General features: G+C 37.0%; 1 protein-coding gene across 2 annotated transcripts in view; it reads right to left on the bottom strand.

Annotated features, from left to right (window-relative positions):
- Positions 1–6,080: 6,080 nt before the first annotated feature.
- The window catches only part of LOC123564298 (dentin sialophosphoprotein-like), a 41,269-nt gene continuing 26,575 nt past the window's right edge, over positions 6,081–20,774 (bottom strand). For both annotated transcript variants that reach the window (XM_053536929.1, XM_045357775.2), the window contains exons 7-11: positions 20,340–20,448; positions 19,669–19,747; positions 18,222–18,269; positions 12,166–12,227; positions 6,081–7,728 (exon numbers count right to left, since the gene is read on the bottom strand). In XM_053536929.1, the coding sequence (XP_053392904.1) occupies positions 7,620–7,728; positions 12,166–12,227; positions 18,222–18,269; positions 19,669–19,747; positions 20,340–20,448 (407 nt within the window). In that variant the 3' untranslated portion in view covers positions 6,081–7,619. The remainder of the gene's footprint in view (positions 7,729–12,165; positions 12,228–18,221; positions 18,270–19,668; positions 19,748–20,339; positions 20,449–20,774) is intronic.

The raw sequence follows: 20,774 nt of genomic DNA, 5'->3' as shown, positions 1-20,774 counted from the left end.
CTATTAGTTCTATTAAGACTTACCCTGTTCTATATGAAAGTAACTGGTCTCCTGTTAACAGTTTACAACAAGAAATACCACCTGCAGAGATTAACTTGTTATAACTATTATAAATAATAAAATCCTCTGTGGAATGTAGGTAACTTTTCATAAACCGCAACTATATGTTAAAAAGTTTTAATCAGTTCTTTCCTTTGAGCATTAAAATGGTGCCATTTAAACAGATTTTGTAAATTGCTTCGTATCATGCAAAGGAATGCATTTAACTGGAGCTACAATTATACAATATTGAAAATAAACAATTCATTTCTCTGCCTTCGCAGTGTCTATCTGTACCTAAATTATCAACCTCGTTGAAAATGGCCATAATTTTATTTTATTGCATGCATATTATTTTTCCACAAACTGTTTGCATATTAGGGTGAAATATATCTTGTATTTTCACAGCAAAACTAGATGCATGTCCACAGGTCCCACAATGTGGTAAAATGTGGTATGGTAAAGACAATGCAAGACTGAACAAGCTGCTATATTCTTTGTTAAGAAATCAGAACTGGATAAGTTATGCCCAGATGATTATACTACAAGTGGAACAAAAAAGCAAGCTTTAATATTATAATCATTGGAATGTTGGTGCTGATGTATGTGTGGGCAGGGGTTGCAGGTTGGGGTAATACAAAACATCATCAAGAAGTATCATGAACAAGGAACCGACAGTAAAAATATTTGTTCCTTTTAGGGGCGAGGGTGGTATATAAATCCCTAATATAAACCTAGATGCACAACTTCATATGCTGAGCAAACTCATGACTTGGTCAAATACAATGTGCAACACAAATGTCTGACAGATGGGCAGACGAAGTGCCTCATTCAGCCATAACAAGAGGGCTCTGACGGCCCCTGTATCGCTCACCTAGCCTAGCTCTTACCCTAGATAGCCTAGTATCTAATCTGGTTTAGATTTCATTGAGACAAACATTTTGAAGATGTTTTATGTAAATCAGGTAGATCATTTACCAAGCTTTTCAATGGTTCGGCCTAGTGACATAGTTTGTGACTCCAGGTATCCCAATTTTGAACTTTACCAATATTCTGTTCTGACAAACATTCTGAAAAAGAGTTATGATGATCAAACTGATTAAATGGTCTCTACAGTATTTACAAAGTTTTTCTTCAATTTCACCTAATCTGGTAGCTTTTCCCCCCAAGTGACCCAGTTACAAATTTATCCTAGATTTTAAACAGACAAACATTCATTATCAGGAAGAAAATGGGGCCTTTTGAGTGTTAACATGATCTGACCTTAGTATGGCAAAGAAGTCATTTTGATTTTTTTTTTATCTTGTTCATGAAATATTCAAGAATTTAAGCACAAATGTCTTCATGAAGTTATAAGATATTTATTCTTGAAGTGTTCATGGAAAAAACATAAAGTGCAAATGAGACATTGAAATAAAGAACAAAACAATGCATGAATTCTTCATGAAGTATTTTTTTTTTCAGGAATATTTTCATGAATTCTTCATGAAGATTAATAAATACAAACTTTATGAATTCTTCATGAACACAGGCTTTGCTTAATTTCATGCATTTTTAATGCATTTTAAATTTTACCACTTCATGAATAATTCATGAATCTGTTTTCATGAGCTGCTGATGCATTTGTCTCATTTGCACTTCATGTTTTTGTCATGAAGACTTCATGAAGTCTCCTCATTTTTGACTAAGTAACCAAATTTTGAACTTGACATAGATTTCTTAGAGATAAACATTTAACAAAGTTTTATGATGATCAAGAATAAAACGCAAGGATAAAACCTAGCCTCTAGTGTTAACAAGGTCTTTCAATGACTTGACCTAGTGACCTAGTTTCTGACCTCATGTAACCCAGTTTTAAGATCAAAAAAAAAATGTGGCCTCTAGTGTTAACAAAATGTTTCTATAATTTGACCTAGTGACCTAGTTTTTTACCTCAGGTACCTCAGTTTTGAACTTTTTATAATAAACATTCTGACAAAGATTCATACAATGAGATGGAAAATTTAACCTCTGGAGTGTTAAGGTTTTCCTATTAATTGACTAGTTTTTGACCCCAGATGACTCATTAACAAACTTGTCTGAGATTTCATTGAGGGCAAGTTTAATTCAGATTGGGCTAAAACTGTGACCTCTAGAGTATTAATAGTCAAATTGTTAAAAACAGACAATGACAGACACATGGTGATCACAACAGCTCACATAGTATTTGCAAAATCAAAGATCACCTAATTTCAACCTTGACCAAGGTATTGTAAAGACAAATGTTTAATAGTTTCATGAAGATTCTGTAAAAGCCTGCTCTCTAGAATACAGTATTTCTGACAAGATCTAGTGACCCCAGATGACCAAGTTTCAAATTTTAGGTCTAAATTATATGAAGAAAACATCTGATCATGCCTCATATAAATGAGACGATACATGTCACCTTAAGAGTTTTAAGGCGTTTCTATAAAGATGTCATGAAAATATGTGCACTCTAGAGATTCTACAAGACTTTTGTATGATTTGACCTAGATTGTTATATTTTGAACCAAGTTTCAAATAAGGCCTTGACTAAATTAACACAAAGCAATATGGCCTCTGGTGTTAACAATGTTTTTCTATCATTTGACCAAATGGCCTAGTTTTTCCCCCCACATAATTGAACTTAAACTATATTTTAAAAAGACAAACTTTCTGACAGTTCCATATAGATCAGGTAAAAGATCAACTTGGTTTTTCATTTAATTGACCATATGACCTAGTCTTTGAAACCAGATAATTAGTTTCAAAATTGCCACAGATTTTATTAATCAAAGCCTTGAAATGTCCGATGGTTGCGGGTTTTTTTGGTAGATTTATTTTTTGTTTAAATGCCAGTCTATGAATATACATGAAACAAATTTAATGTGCCTCATATCTAAGATGAACTCTGCATGTCCTAGCTTGTGATATAACCATGGGATGAAATACTTTATCATTGATAGATCTTATACAATCTAAATGGTCAGTGTGAGTGGATACAGGTTGAATAAGAACTGCTTGTTCATTGATAATTCATCCGCATTGTTCATGAATGGGACTATTTTGTGTAGCACATGAACATCCTTTGGATGTGATTCGGACTAAAATAAAGATGCTATATGATTGTCAGAAATACACTTTAACTTTGGTAGCGGGATAAACCCGCAACCAATAAAAACATTCTGACCAGACACCAACAGACAGCAGACACCAATACAGGCAGGTCATAAAGCATTGCTTTTATATTTATCTTGTGACTTGTTTCATCAAGCCCCTAATGGTGTTTGTCTTGTTACTCTGCTTTCTGCAAAGACATCAAGTTCACCTGACAAGTATTTTGTGTTTTCATATCACAACTTTTGTAACCATTGCATGTATTAGAGATTCCTCTGGACAGAGTAACATTAAGTTACAAGGTTGTCTCACTTTGTAACATGGTGGGAGTTACATACAATTACATATATGGTCCATAATTTGAATAAATTTCAAGAAGAGTTATCTAACTGGGTATGTACACTTGATGAGAAGGATGTCTAGTGCAAAACTAATAAAGAATTTTTTAAGTTGAAAAAGCACCAAATTCAACCAAGCATTATCTAATTGGGTTATTTCAAAACATTTGATGACTAGGAAGCCTTGTGTGAAGTTTTGGTCCATTACATGCAATGGCAACTCGGATATGACTTTCATGAAAAATGAGTCGAGTGCACAAGGTACAAATGTAGATTGTAATATAGTTAAGTCAAATAAAGGGGCATAACTCAAGAAATAATAACTGGACATGAACATCCTTATAATATGGGCATGTGTACTTCATGTTGATCACATACCAAGTTTTATTTGAAATGGATGGAAACTGTAGGAAGAGTGGAGTACACAGAGGTGCAAGAGAGTCTAAAAGACTATTTGAATCTAAACATACCTCAGTGTTCAACTGTTGTTCCTCTAGTAACCTTTAATTAATTATAAAATTTGGCCTGGCATATCACCGTAAGTAAACACATTTTTTTTTTATAATTTGGCATAGTTTATGACCTCAGTTGATTTTACACAGATTTGTCTCACAAGTATCAGATAGGGCATGCAACTTCTGGAGTTTTAAAATGTTCTTCGGTGATTTGACAGTGGCATAGTTTTTTTTTACTCCAGATGACCTATTTTTGAAGTTGACAAAGACTTTATATAGAGACTGAACTGGTTTCATACAGATCTTGTAAAAAAATAAGGTCTCTTTGAGTGTTAATGTATTTCAGATTTGTTCAAGCGACCTAGTTTTTGACCCCAGAGGATTCAGTTTCAAATTTGTCCCAAGGACTTCAATGGTCATAGGGGTTTTACAACTGTTGTGAACAGTTCACCTAACTAGAGGGCCATAATTGCCCTATATCGCTCACCTGTTATAATTGCATCTAAGGACAAGAAGGTCAAAAAATCATAATCAAGATCAATCAAAAGCATTCCGCCAAGCAGGGCAATATATGCCCGAAGGATTTACATCAGAGGATAGGAGCAAAATTTTGACTGATGAAGCCCAAAGGACAGGAACAACAAAGGGAAGAAATTAAAAATAAATCTAAGTCCTCAGAAAAATATCTAAGTCCAAAGGACAGGAACAACAAAGAAAGAAATTTAACCAAAAAGAAAAAAGAAAAAAAAATTCTTACAAGGTACAGATATGATCTTGAAGTGAGCCATCTGAAACATGCACTCTGCACATCGTTTCGATGAGGTGAACATTTGTGTCAGGTTTCTTTGAAATCCTTCAAGGGGTTCAAGAGTTAAGAGCGGAAGGGAATTTGCTAACCAACAGACAGACAGACAGACGGACACCGTGGCGATAACATAATACGTCCCTTTGGGCGTATAAAAAGGAATCGAGATCTTATGGCGATACAAGTTGTGTGCAAGTTTGGTTTAAATCAAACCATAAATGAAGCTGCCATTGTGCAGACAAGGTCAAAATAGCTAATTTTGGCCCTTTCAGGGGCCATAACTCTGGAACCGATTATGGGATCTGGCCGGTTCAAGAAAGGAACCAAGATCTTATTGTGACACAAGTTTTATGCAAGTTTGATTAAATTCAAATCATAAATGAAGCTGCCATTGTGCAGACAAGGTCAAAATAGCTAATTTTGGCCCTATCAGGGGCCATTACTCTGGAATCCATTATGGGATCTGGCCGGTTCAAGAAAGGAACCAAGATCTTATGGTGACACAAGTTTTATGCAAGTTTGATTAAATTCAAATCATAAATGAAGCTGCCATTGTGCAGACAAGGTCAAAATAGCTAATTCTGGCCATATCAGGGGCCATAACTCTGGAATCCATTACGGGATCTGGCAGGTTCAAGAAAGGAACCAAGATCTTGTGGTGATACAAGTTGTGTGCAAGTTTGGTTAAAATCAAATCATAAATGAAGCTGCTATTGTGCAGACAAGGTCAAAATAGCTAATTCTGGCCCATTCAGGGGCCATCACTCTGGAACCCATAATGGAATCTGGCCAGTTCAAGCAAGGTACCAAGATCTTATGGTGATACAAGTTGTGTGCAAGTTTGGTTGAAATAAAATCATAAATGAAGCTGCTATTGTGCAGACAAGGTCAAAATAGCTAATTCTGGCCCTTTCAGGGGCCACAACTCTGGAACCTATAACGGAATCTGACCAGTTCAAGAAAGGAACCAAGATCTTATGGTGATACAAGTTGTGTGCAAGTTTGGTAAAAATCAAATTATAAATAAAGCTGCTATTGTGCAGACAAGGTCAAAATGGCTAATTTTGGCTCTTTCAGGGGCCATAATTCTGGAACCCATAATGGGATCTGGCCAGTTCAAGAAAGGAACCAAGATGTTATGGTGATACAAGTTGTGTGCAAGTTTGGTTAAAATAAAATCATAAATGAAATCACTATCATGCAGACAAGAAATTGTTGACGGACGCACGCATGGACTGACAACGGACGAAGGGTGATCACAAAAGCTCACCTTGTCACTATGTGACAGGTGAGCTAAAAACTGATTTGTAGTGAACTAAATACAGATAAAATGACAAATAAGTTTTTGTTCTACACTGCTTAATCTCCAGGTACATAATAATAAGGAAGTTGCATCTTACATGAGTTTAACAAAATAATATCAAAACAAAGCAGCAAAACAGAAAACACTGGATGTATTTCCAAGAATCTCTTGGATGGGGATTCAAACATTTCCTGAACATGCAAGTTGCAGTGAAAGACAACTAACATACTGCTGTTCTAATTCAGATTAAGCTAAAAGTCACTGCCATTAATTTTTCAGAGAGATTTATTTATTCCTGACATGGTTGTTGATGATCTTGCCAAAATCCTTCAAGAAGTCATTATACGACTGTTAAATTCTCACTGCTACATTGAATGCTCCTCAATGCCATTGCCAAATTCCTTCAAGAACTGGCTAAAGGCAGTCCAATACTAACTGCCCTATAAATTGTCATTAATTCTACTAAGATATTTCAACAACTGGCTAAAAGGCAGTCCAATACTAACTGTTCTATAACTTGTCATTGATTTTACTAGGATACTTTAACAACCGGCTAAAGGCAGACCAGTACTAACTGTTCTATAACTTGTCATTGATTTTACTAGGAAACTTCAACAACTGGCTAAAGGCAGTCTAATACTAACTGTTCTATAACTTGTCATTGATTTTACTAGGATACTTCAACAACTGGCTAAAGGCAGTCCAATACTCACTGCCATATAACTTGTCATTGATTTTACTAGGATACTTCAACAACTGGCTAAAAGCAGTCCAATACTCACTGCCCTATAACTTGTCATTGATTTTACTAGGATACTTCAACAACTGGCTAAAAGCAGTCCAATACTCAATGCCCTATAACTTGTCATTGATTTTACTAGGATACTTCAACAACTGGCTAAAAGCAGTCCAATACTCACTGCCCTATAACTTGTCATTGATTTTACTAAGATACTTCAACAACTGGCTAAAAGGCAGTCCAATACTAACTGTTCTATAACTTGCCATTGATTTTACTAGGATACTTCAACAACTGGCTAAAGGCAGTCCAGTAATAACTGTCCTAAAACTTGTCATTGATTTTACTAAGATACTTTAACAACTGCCTAAAAGCAGTCCAATACTCACTGTTCTATAACTTGTCATTAATTTTACTAAGCTACTTTATAAACTGGCTAAAGGCAGTCCAATACTAACTGTTCTATAACTTGTCATTGATTTTACTAAGATACTTCAACAACTGGCTAAAGGCAGTCCAATTCTCACTTCTCTAACATTTGACAATGGTCTTGCCAACTTTCTTAATCTAACACTTGTCAATGATATTGCCATGATTATTAATCAAACATTTGTTAATGATATTGCCAAGATTTCTCAATAACTGACTGATGGAAGTCAAATTTTCTCTGCTATATCTAACATTTGTCACTGATTTTTCCAAGATCCTTCAAGAATTGGTTAATGGCAATCAAATTCTCACTGCTGCATCTAACATCTGTCAATCATTTTGCCAAGATCCTTCAAGAATTGGTTAATGGAAGTCAATTTTCTCACTGCTGCATCTAACATTTGTCAATGATTTTACCAAGATCCTTCAAGAACTGGTTAATGGCAGTCAAATTCTCATTATCTTCTTGAGCTTTCTTCAATGGCTGACATTTTTCTTCCATCCTGAAATAAGCATATATATCATATGAAAGAGCAAGTCCCATTCTAAAAGCAAAATGTTTTGAACTTTTTTGTGTAATAACATTAAGATTATCATAAAGTAAATACAACAACATGATGCTTTATTGTATATTTTACAAATATGTTTGTTGGAAAAACTCTAAAACATATCAACTCAATATTCTAACATGGTTTGATTTGTTTGTCAGTTTCACAAAGAAGGAAGCTAAGCAATGTACATTTTGTGACAAAAAACAACAACATGAGATCAATTGCCAAACTAGAAGATGTTTTTGTAGAAAAGCACATGTTTCCCCTAAAAGCAGAGTAATAACTGGCAAGAAGTCAATACGGGACAGGAGCAAAAGTCAAAGAGACACTGATGGTTGGCTTAGCGACTGAAATGCAATAGGGATCATCTACTTGGCATGCCCAATCATCCTGTGAAGTTTCAATGTTCTTGGTAATACGGTTTTCAAGTTATGGACGGAAAAGGGTTTTCCATGTCCTGGCCCGTGACCTTGATCTCTGAAGAATGGCCCCAACATCAATAGGGGTCATCTACTAGGCATGTCCAATCATCCCGTGAAGTTTCAACGCTCTGGGTCAAGTTGTTCTCAAGTTATGGATTGGAAACGGTTTTCCATGTTCTGGCCCCTGTGACCTTGATCTTTGATCGAGTTATCCTAAAAACAATAGGGGTCATCTACTCTGTAAGTCCTATCACCCTATTAAGTTTGAAGGTTCTGGGTTAAATAGTTGTTAAGTTATTGATTGGAAACAGTTTTCCATGTTCTGGTCCCTGCGACCTTGCCTTTGATCAAGTGACCCCCAAAACAAAAGGGGTCATCTACTTCATAAGCCCTATGAAGTTTGAATGTTCTAGGTCAAATGGTTCTCCAGCTATTGATTGGAAATGAAGTGTGACGGATTCTTGCCCCTGTGATCTTGACCTTTGATCGAGTGACTCCCAAAATCAATAGAGGTTATCTACACTACATGTCCAATCATCCTATGAAGTTTCAACATTCTAGGTCAAGTGGATCCAAAACTATTGATAGGAAACAGTTTCTATGTTCAGACCCCTATTCCCTTGAACTTCGATTAAATGACCCCAAAAATAATAGGGGTAAGCCCTATCAACCTATTAAGTTTGAAGGTTCTATGTCAAATGATTCTCTAGCTACTGATTTAGAAATGAAGTGTGACAGACGGACTGACAGACAGGGCAAAAACAATGTCTCCCCCTATGGGAGGAGACATAATGATGTCCAGTTCATTTAATCTCAGATGAATAATAGGTCAGTATAATTTTTATCACTGTATTTCAATGAGCATGTTAGAATGAAAAATTTATTTATTTTGTTAGGTTTAACATCGCACTGACACAATTATAAGTCATATGGCGACTTTCCAGCTTTGATGGTGGAGGAAGACCCCAGGTGCCCTTCCATGCATTTCATCACGAGCGGGCACCTGGGTAGAACCACCGTCCTTCCGTAAACCAGCTGGATGGCTTCCTCACATGAAGAATTCAATGCCCTGAGGTTCGAACCCACATCGATGAGGGCCAAGTGATTTGAAGTCAGCGACTTTAACCACTCGGCCACGGAGGCCCCTTAGAATGAAAAAAGTAAGGCCTTCTTGCTGCTTATCATCTGACCCTCCACTGATCACTATTCGGATGCTTGGATATTTGACAACTCGAGCATATGCCTTCCTGCATCAGAACTCTGATACATTGTAACATGATAAATCAAGATGCTGGTTAACATAAAGGCCTTGCTTATTTCACAAACAGTGTTATCTTTCCTGCATAAGTTTTTCATTTTAATAAAGTTTCTCATAATCATCAAGGATTTAGGTGACTTCTACTGCTTTCATATAAGGTAATTTGTTAGGGTAGGATTGACAGGTAGGATACCTAATGTTTTGGTGTCCATTCTGCCAAGCCAAACAGTACAGGTTAGTTGCTTTACATCTGAGGTACATTTAGCTGTTTAAGCTTCCAAAAATTCGAAGAAAAGTTGCTGAATGTTCAAATGAAATTATATCTATGATGTCACAGATGGACTTATCTACAGAAGTAAGCACATGGTTCCTTTTTTTGTTATTTACATGTGGAAGTGTTTCCTCCTGTCAGCCTGGAACCTCCATGCTTATGATAAAACAAGAGCTCATAGAACACAAAATGGCCCCCTTTCATGCACACTGGACGTTTGACGTATTGACCTCAAATCAATTATTATGGGTCATTTACCAGTCATAAGTGAACTCCATATCAAATATGATCTTAGACCAAAGCATTCTCTAGTTATCTGGCAAAAAAAGTTCTACTGATCTGGGTCACTGTGACCTTGACCTTTGACCTACTGATCTCAAATTAAATAGGGGTCATCTGCTGATCATGATCAACCTCCCTATTAAGTTTCGTGATCCTAGACTCGAGTGTTCTCAAGTTATCATCTAACAAGAGCACCGCCTTGCGGGTGCTGACGCTCATCTGATTTTTTTTTGTGTAATAGAAATATTGTCCTACCCATGATTTTCTAAGTCTAAAAAGGGCCATCATTCTTGCAAAAAGCAGGATAGAGTTATGTTTCTTGATGTTCAGTGTCCACATATGATGGTGAAAAACTGTTGCAAGTTTTAAAGCAATAGGTTTGATAGTTTATGAGAAAAGTGGACTTAAACATAATACTCAAGCAAGAAAATGATTTTCTAAGTCCAAAAGGGGCAATAATTATTGCAAAAAGCAGGATGGAGTTATGTTGCTTGCTGTACAGGGTCAGCTTATGATGGTGAACATGTGTTGCAAGTTTCAAAGCAATAGCTTTGATAGTTTAAGAGAAAAAGTTGACCTAAACATAAAACTTAACCAAGAAATCTGATATTTTCTAAGTCCAAAAGGGGCCATAAATCTTGCAAAAAGCAGGATGGAGTTATGTTTCTTGCTGTACAGGGTCAACTTATGATGGTGAACAAGTGTTGCAAGTATTAAAGCAATAGCTTTGACAGTTTAGGAGAAAAGTTGACCTAAACATAAAACTTAACCAAGAAATCTGATATTTTCTAAGTACAAAAGGGGCCATAAATCTTACAAAAATCAAGATGGAGTTATGTTTCTTGCTATACAGGGTCAGCTTATGATGGTGAACAAGTATTCCAAGTTTCAAAGCAATAGCTTTGATAGTTTAGGAGAAAAGCTGACCTAAACATAAAACTTAACCAAGAAAACTGATTTTCTAAGTCCAAAAGGGGCAATAATTCTTGCAAAAAGCAAGATGGAATTATGTTTCTTGATGTACAGGGTCTGCTTATGATGGTGAACAAGTATTCCAAGTTTCAAAGCAATAGCTTTGAAAGTTTAGGAGAAAAGCTGACCTAAACATAAAACTTAACCAGGCAACGCCGACGCAGACGCCGACGCCGACAACCGCTCAAGTGATGACAATAACTCATCATTTTTTTTCAAAAAATCAGATGAGCTAAAAATGGCTAAACTGTTCCTGGTCAATGTGACCTTGTCCTATGACCTACTGACCTCAAAATCAATAGGAGTCATCTGTTGGTCATGACCAACTTCCCTATCAACTTTCATGATCCTAGGCCAAAGCGTTCTCAAGTTATCTTCTGGAAACCGTTTAACTGTTTCGGGTCACTGTGACCTTGACCTTTGACCTACTGATCTTAGATCAATAGGGGTCATCTGCTGGTCATGATCAACATCCCTATTCAGTTTCATAATCCTAGGCCTAAGCGTTCTCAAGTTATCTTCTGGAAACCGTTTAACTGTTCCGGGTCAGTGTGACCTTGACCTTTGAGCTACTGATCTCAATCAATAGGAGTCATCTGCTGGTTATGATCAACCTCCGTATCAACTTTCAGAAACGGAATGGTCTACAGACCGACCGACTGACTGACAATCAGCAAAACAATATACTCCTCTTGGAAGGAGGGCACAACAACACCAGTGTATACGAGTGTGGTGTGTTAAAACACTTACAAAACCAATTGTGTTGAAAGTTGCAATGGACATGGCTATTGGAACCCCCTAGAAGTCTATGAAGAAAACTTGCACGTACCTGTTTTAGTTGCTACGGAAGCGTATTAGTCTAATTTTTTTCTGAATTCCCCTCATATCTGATGTATTATGACTAAGTATTTATTTGTATACAAACTTATATTAGAGGCTAGAGGCAATGTAACATTGCTTTCCAGGTGAATAAATGTTGTTTTTGTTTGAAAAAACATCCTACTTTTAAAATTTGTGAGTTCAATGTAGCTCAAATTCAAGAATGCAAAATAACTGGAATGGTTAAAACTGGCCATTTGTGCAAAATAAATTTCTTGCAAACTCAAAGTGGTCTACAGTATTCAGAACTTGTTCCAGGTAAAACCAGATTATAAGCACTGTATTCAAATATAAATTACACATACTCAATTCTTTCCTTCTGTAACGCCATCAGAGATTTCTGTTTCTGTTTTATACTCTGTCCACACTGAAATATTCAGTAATTTTTTTATAATCTGGTACATAACATTTTCACAGAGAAAACACAAGTTACACTACAAGGAGCTAAATGCTCAAGAAAACATTGCTATCTGTGGACTTAAATGATATTCACTGACACAGTTTTGACAAGTGATCATATGTAATGTCTGATATAGCTACTTGTGACAGAGATATGAATCTTGAGCTTTGTACTTTACTAAGGGTTAATACAGACTGCAAGTTTTAAAAATTACTCAACAGAAGCTTTAATTTTACTAATCAAAATAGAACAGATGAAATAGTTCTGCAAAACCTTATACAAGGATTATGCCTTTTGCATTTCGCACTTTCTCTAATTCCCATCTTTTATTCTCAAGGTTTCTTCACATTCCGTTTATAAATTGCAAAATTACTGTAAAACCTAAAATGATACATACAACAAGAGCTGTCACTAATGGTGACAAATGCCCCCCGCAGCACCTTGACCTTTGACCTGGTGACCTTGTCCTTTGACGTGGCGACCCCAGAGTCAATAGGGGTCGTGTACTCAATAAGTACTGTCAGCATGTGAAGTTTGAAGGTCCTGGGTGTAGTGGTTTGCGAGTAAAGTGCCCTCATGCAAAACGTTAACACTGGACCCTGTGACCTTGACCTTTGACCCCAAAGTCAGTAGGGGTCGTGTACTCCGTGAGTACTATCAGTATATGAAGTTTGAAGGTCCTGGGTGAAGTGGTTCGCAAGTTAAGTGCCTTCATGCAAAAAGTTAACGTTGGCCCCTGTGACCTTGACCTTTGATCCCAAAGTCAGTAGGGGTTGTGTATTCAGCAAGTACTATCAGCATGTGAAGTTTGAAGGTCCTGGGTGAAGTGGTTCGCAAGTAAAGTGCCTTCAGGCAAAAAGTTAACGTTGGCCCCTGTGACCTTGACCTTTGACCTGGTGACCTCAAAGTCAGTAGGGGTTGTGTACTCGATGAGTACTATCAGCACGTGAAGTTTGAAGGTCCCGAGTGCAGTGGTTTGTGAGTAAAGTGCCTTCATGCAAAACGTTAATGTTGGCCCCTGTGACCTTGACCTTTGACCCCAAAGTCAGTAGGGGTCGTGTACTTAATGAGTACTATCAGCATGTGTGAAGTTTGAAGGTCCTGAATGCAGTGGTTCGCGAGTAAAGTGCCTTCATGCAAAAAGTTTATGTTGGCCCCTGTGACCTTGACTTGGTGACCCCAAAGTCAGTAGGGGTCATGTACTCGATGAGTACTATCAGCATGTGAAGTTTGAAGGTCCTGGGTGCAGTGGTTCGCGAGTAAAGTGCCTTCATGCAAAAAGTTAACGTTGGCCCCTGTGACCTTGACCTTTGACCTGGTGACCCCAAAGTCAGTAGGGGTCGTGTACTCGATGAGTACTATCAGCATGTGAAGTCTGAAGGTCCTGGGTGCAGTGGTTCGCGAGTAAAGTGCCTTCATGTAAAAAGTTAACGTTGGCCCCTGTGACCTTGACCTTTGACCTGGTGACCCCAAACTCAGTAGGGGTCGTGTACTCGATGAGTACTATCAGCATGTGAAGTTTGAAGGTCCTGGGTGCAGTGGTTTGTGAGTAAAGTGCCTTCATACAAAAAGTTAACATTGTGACTAACGAACGGACAGTTGAAAACTAATATGCCTCCCTTCGGCGGCATAAAAAGGGAAATACTTAAAAAATTATTCAAGATACAGGTACTTGTGCACTGCATTTTCTCTCATTGCAGATTTTTATTCCATCTCTTCAGTACTTTGAGGTGTTATGTGCGAAACAAAGAAAATAAAGTAACAAGAGGGTCTTTGACCCTAAAGTGCTCTCCTGTGTACAAGACTTCATGTTTATGTAACAAACTGGTACAAGTACAAAGTTAGATTTCTTCTAGGTTAGCCTAATAAAAGTATATTATATACATGTCACACACATTTTTTAACTTAGGGCAATAATTTGAACGATTATGGTAGACAGTACAACTCTGATATCACACACCAAATATCAAGACTCTACCTATTACTGATTCAGAGAAGAAGATTTTCAAAGTCTCTTATATATAAGCCTACAGTAAGTACATGTCACACATAGGGGCATGGACATTTTTTACCTTAGGGCAATAATTTGGACAATTATGGTAGAGAGTCATACCCTATATATTACATGCCAAATATCAAAGCTCTAGTGAGAAAGACTTTTCAAGTCTGATAGCTGAAAACCTATTTCTAACCAAAAAGACCCATATGTTCAATGAACCAGAACCATTTGAACAACTTTAAAAGAGAGCTACCCAGAGATCATTTGTGTAAAGTTTCATCGAAATCCATTCAGTGGTTTTGGAGGAGATCTGTTGATGAAAAGTGACCACGCCCTCTGGCAGTCATGCTTTTTAATGAATCAAAAAATTTTGAACACCATTTGTAGAAGGTCACACAAGGACCAGTTGTGTAAAATTATTTTAAAGTTGGGCAAAGTTTTATACAAGAAGCTTCTACTATATACATATAGAAAAAGTGACCATGCCCCCTGACGAATCGGAATAATTTGAACAATATTGGGAAAGGGTCACACAAAGACCATTTGTGTAAAACTATTTTAAAATCTGGCTAGCAGTTTCACACAAAAAGAATTTTAAAGTTTCCACTATATACATAATTACAGGGAAAAGTGACCACGCCTCCTGGCGGCCATGTTTTTTTTTGACGAATCGAGATAATCTGAACAATCTTGGTAGAGGGTAGCAGAAGGACCATTTGTGTGAAATTATTTCAAAATCGGACCATCGGTTTAGAAGGAGATGTCGTTTGATTTTTTTTCTATTTTTAGCTCTTGCAGCCCCTATGTGCAACCAAGTGGAACCGTTTGAATAAATTTGGTAGAGGACCACACAAGGAACATCATGGCCAAGTTTCTTCAAAATCCATTCAGTGGTTTAGAGGAGATGTCGTTTAAACACAATTGTTGACGACTTGACGGACGGACGCACAACGGACACAGCGTTATCTTATTACCTCACCATGAGCACTTTGTGCTCAGGTGAGCTAAAAAACAGAAACGGAAATAACTGAAAACTATTCACGACAGTTACAATTCTTCACTATGCACTTCTCACTGATATCGATTTGTATTCCAAGTTTCATTTAAACCTCTTTCAAGCTTTAGAAAATGTGCTCTGGACAAGGAAAAATAGGTATAACAAGAGGGTCATGATGACCCTGGATCGCTCACTTGAGTAATATCAGCTACATGTTTCAAATGTCAAACTGATAATAAAATATTAAGAATGTCAGTAGGTCAAATTCATGGTCAATGAAATTCAGTTTTACGATTGGTGTGCAAAACTGTGTATGTCATCAAAACTTCAAGGCTGTATCTTAAAAAACTGGAAAGTAGGTCAGCAGGTTAAGGTCACAGTCATGTGACATCATATTACTTGGGGTCATCAGGTAATTATAATTAAACAGTCTTGGAAATAGGATCAGATGATTTTTTAAGTATTTTTTTCTATACAAGTCACATTATAACTAAGTGACCTCAGGACAGGGCCTCTTTTAATCCCAGGGGCATAATTTGAACAATTTTGGTAGAGGACTTCTAGACAATGCATCATACCAAATATCAAAAGCCTAGGACACGGTTTCATGCAAGAAGATTTTTAAAGTTTTTTCTTATATAAGTCTATATAAAACTTGGGACCCCCAGGGCAGGGCTTCTTTTCACCCCAGGGGTACAATTTCAATTATTGTGGTTGAAGACCATAAGACAATGCTACAAACCAAATATCAAAGGTCTAGGTGTTGTGGTTTCAGAGACATTTTTTCCCTATACAAGTCTATGTAAAACTTGGGACCCCCGGGGCAGGGCCATATTTGACCCTAGGGGATTAATTTGAACAATCTTGGTAGACAACCACTAAATGATGCTACATACCAAGTATCAAAGCCCTAGGCCGTGTGGTTTTGTACAAGAAGTTTTTCAAAGTTTTCCCTATATAAGTCTATATAAACCATGTGACCCCCGGGGCGGGGCCATATTTGAACCTAGGGGGATAATTTGAATAATTTTGGTAGAGAACTACTAAGCAATGCGTCATACCAAATATCAAAAGCCTAGGTCGTATGGTTTCAGACAAGAAGATTTTTAAAGTTTATTCCTATGTAAGTCTATATAAAACTTGGGACCCCCAGGGCAGGGCCTCTTTTTACCCCAGGGGTACAATTTGAACAATTTTGGTTGAGGACCATAAGACAATGCTTCAAACCAAATATCAAAGGTCTAAGTGTTGTGGTTTCAGAGACTTTTTTTCCTATACAAGTCTATGTAAAACTTGGGACCCCCGGGGCAGGGCCATATTTGACCCTAGGGGGATAATTTGAACAATCGTGGTAGAGGACCACTAGATGATGCTACATACCAAATATCAAAGCCCTAGGCCGTGTGGTTTTGTACAAGAAGATTTTCAAAGTTTTCCCTATATATGTTTTTATAAACCATGTGACCACCCGAGCGGGCCATATTTGACCCTAGGGGGATAATTTGAACAATTTTGGTAGAGGACCACTAGATGATGCTATACATCAGATATCAAAGCCCTAGGCCCTGTGATTTTGGACAAGAAGATTTTTAAAGTTTTTCCTTTCGGTTGCCATGGCAACCAGAGATCTGCATAGAATTAAATTCTTTGAACAATTTTGAAAGGGGGCCACCAAGGATCATTCATGTTAAGTTTGGTGTAATTCTGCCCAGTGGTTTTCAAGAAGATTTTTTTACAAATTGTTGACGGCCGCACACCGCACGACGGACATCGAGCGGTCACAAAAGCTCACCATGAGCCTTTGGCTCAGGTGAGCTAAAAAGGCAGAAAATTTGAAACTATTCAAATAAAGTTATGGTATGTGTACACTACACTCCCTCTCATTCTCTCAACTTTCACTAAAACCTCTTTTGTACATTTGTATTATGGTCAGACAGACAGATATTGTGATCTTTGGAGAGCATAAAAAAGTGCTAAATATTTTAAATAGTAAAGCAAAGTTACGTATTCTTGTTAAGAAAAGTAGGGCAAACTTTATACAATGTATGTTAAAATCTTTTATCTACATGTAGTGAAATAATTTTTTAACAATGTTCATTGACAGACTGTCCAACATGTTCTGACAAAAAATTAGGACAAATTTTATGGTAATCTTAAACAAAAATTATGGCTAAAATTAGGACTTTGTTTCAATTTCTTAAGATATTTTCGGGCTAAAATTGAGAATTTTTACTTAAATATAGACCTTCAAAACACATGCCTCTGTCATCCACTCACAGCCAATGAAAGAATGAACCCATAGAACCACTGGTCAGTTGTCTATAAACAGGATAAAAGTGTACTTGCACTGAGTAAGATCTATAAAACTACATCAAAACATATTTAGCATGAAGTACTTCACAAACTCCAATTTTATGTAAGAAAAACAGGAATTTCCTTTGATATTTTCATTTTTTCTAGAATTTTTAGCCAAACTGAAGTAGGAAGAAAGTAGGAATTTTAGTGACACAGAACAGCCTGCATTGATTTTAAAAGCACAATTTGAGTAAGCAAAGCACATGAGAAAAGGTATTAAACTTTTGTCTTTTGCTTAAAGAACAGGGATGTTGGAATTTGTATTCAATGAGAACTATCTAAAGGTGATTAATACACCCAGACACCACTTTGATTCAGGGAAGGTATAATGTGATAATGACCTTGAACACCGTATCCCTTGGATCTAGTAACCTAGGTTGTGTGCTGCAGGTCACCAGGTAAAAATTAAAGCTAGTTTAATCCTCTTAGACACACCAATCTACTTGACCTTTGACCTAGTAATTCATGGGTAGTTAGTTGAAGATCCATGTAGTGGTTTCAGTTATATGATTCTGGAAAGGAATTATGGATGGACGTTCTCTGTCTGATGAATAGATGGACATGCATCATTGCATAACACTTAATATAATGCTCAGAAATATCAGCATACCTTCTTTATTTTGGACTGTAGCTCCATCACTGTTTGCACTCCTTCTATCTAGTAACAGTATAAACAAAACAAAATTTAAAGATTATTTTCAATATAACTTGATGGTAGACTCATAGCAATGATATAAAGTATTATCTCACAATTTAGCAGACAGCTTTCTTCGGTAAATACAACTCAGTATTGCCAGATATCACAGTCACAAGAATTCAAGAAAACTCACATAGCCATAAGGAACTACCAACAGTTTTCACAACATACTCTTTATATAAATATATATATATTCCCTGTCAATGCAGTTCATTTATGTCACAATAAAGGCACAAGACAGAAGTGGATCGAAAATGTCTGACATCTAACTAATGTCAGTATAATAGTATTTCTGATGATATTGTTCTGTTTTAAGCTGTTAAGCACTAACAAGCAGTTACAAATAGTTCAATCAATAAACAAGAGCTGTCACTATTAGTGACAAATGCCCCCGAAGCATGCCCAAGAATGCTACAGTTGTATGCGCCAAATATGCCAGAATAGTTTAGGTATGAATCATTTTGTGACTTTGACCCGAGAGATCCGGGTCATAAGCATGACACACCTTCTCAATATGGTTAACATTTGTGTCATTCCTTGATAAATAGCAGAGTTATGGACCAGACAAGAAACAGACCATGTTAACGTTTGACTTCTAAGTGTGACCTTGACCTTGGAGCTAGGGGTCTGGGTCTTGCGCATAAAACGTCATCTCATTATAGGGAACATTTATGCCAAGTTATTTCAAAATCCCTTCATGGATGGCAGAGTGAAACAGACCCTGTTAACATTTGACCTCTAAGTGTGACCTTAACTTTGGAGCTTGGTGTCTGGGTCTTGCGCACCACATGTCGTCTCATTATGGTGAACATTTATGCCAAGTTATTTTAAAATTCCTTTATGGATGGCAGAGTTACAGCCCAGACAAGAATTTACATGGACGCACACGCATACACGGACGGACAGTGCGATTTTAATATGCCCACCTTCGGGGCAACACACCCAACAGATTACATTTTCTATTCTTTGTCACAAAACCGAACACATCAAAATACTGTGATATTTTTTTTGCGATTGTCTGCAGTACTGAATCTGGAAACAACACCAGATGTTTTGTCAAGGAGTGGTAATCGCTTTCAGTTTGTTACTATACAGCATAATTCTAGTCAAATCTTATATTTTGTGGATAATTGGTACCTGTCGATAATTTGTTATGTGGGGCTACTTTTATTCAATCTTAAAAGAATGTTTTTTTTAATATCCCAAGAAAATACAAGCAAGCTGTCATTGCTAATTTGGCAATAGTGTTACAAATAGGTGGATTTTCCTAAGTACCATGTGCAGTCCTTAATTATAACAAGCAATGAAACAAACACAACTACTGGTAAATTGAAGTAATATTCAATTGTATACCACATACCATGTGTGTAATGTCTTGTGTGAGGTACTTCTCTAGTACATGCACTGCTGACTGCTCCTCATCTGTGTCATATACATCCCTGTTTACAAACAAATAATACATAATTATGCATACTGAAATCAGGATACAGTCAAACCTGTGTTCAGCAACATTTTCTGTACACAGTATTATACATATCTACAAAATGAGGCCAAAGTATCAAAAATGTTCTACTGAATGAAAGATACTTCTTGTATTTTAAAATTAACAAAACAAAAAAATGACTGTTTCTATAACACTGACTGCATGTTTATCGAACCTTTAGGATTAAAATAACTGCAAGTTAGACCTTGCTACCTCAACTACTTAAAAATTTATCAAAACACTTTTCTTTGTCACACACAATTTTAGGTCATAAGGTGACTTTCCAGCTTTTCATGGTGGGAGAACAACCCAGGTACCCCTCAGATGGTTGGAGAACACCCTGGGTACCCCTCAGATGGTTGGAGAACACCCCGGGTACCCCTCAGAGCATTATTTCAGGCACAGGTGGGCATCTAGATAGAACCAATGACCCTCCTTACTACAACTGGATGGCTTCTTCACAAGGAAGAATTCTGCAACCCAAGCTGTCAATGATGAGGGTCAAAGTCAGCGACCTTAACCACTTGGCCACAGAAACTTATACATACATTCTGGCTGCAAGAGTCTCTGTGACAGTGTTCAATACAACATCAAGGTCAATGAGGTCACTTCGAGTTCTTTTCTGACCTTCAGTCTCCCATACCATCATTGTCTGATCTAAAAGCAGAAAACATACATAATGTAACCTTGATATGACCACACACTAAAAGTCCGATGTCCAAGTCTGGCAGACTATACCTACTGTCTATTGTCAGAGCTGAAAGACTTGTGCAGTATCAATCATTTGTTAATTAGTGTACAGACACTATATTGAGACAGTAGACTAGCTTTTTTCTGAAAACTTGTGCAGTTTATTGTCTTTAGGTAAAGACAACCCAAAATCACTTGTTATACTGATTAATGTAGTACCAAGATAAACTGGTTATTTATTTCTTTAATTTGTTTGGTAGGCATGTACAGAAATAACTGCCACTAGAAGTGCT

Source organism: Mercenaria mercenaria, chromosome 2 (genome assembly GCF_021730395.1).
Source record: "Mercenaria mercenaria strain notata chromosome 2, MADL_Memer_1, whole genome shotgun sequence".
NCBI lineage: Eukaryota > Metazoa > Mollusca > Bivalvia > Venerida > Veneridae > Mercenaria > Mercenaria mercenaria.
The sequence above is the reverse complement of the archived record's forward strand: the minus strand, read 5'-3'. Positions and strand labels throughout refer to the sequence as shown.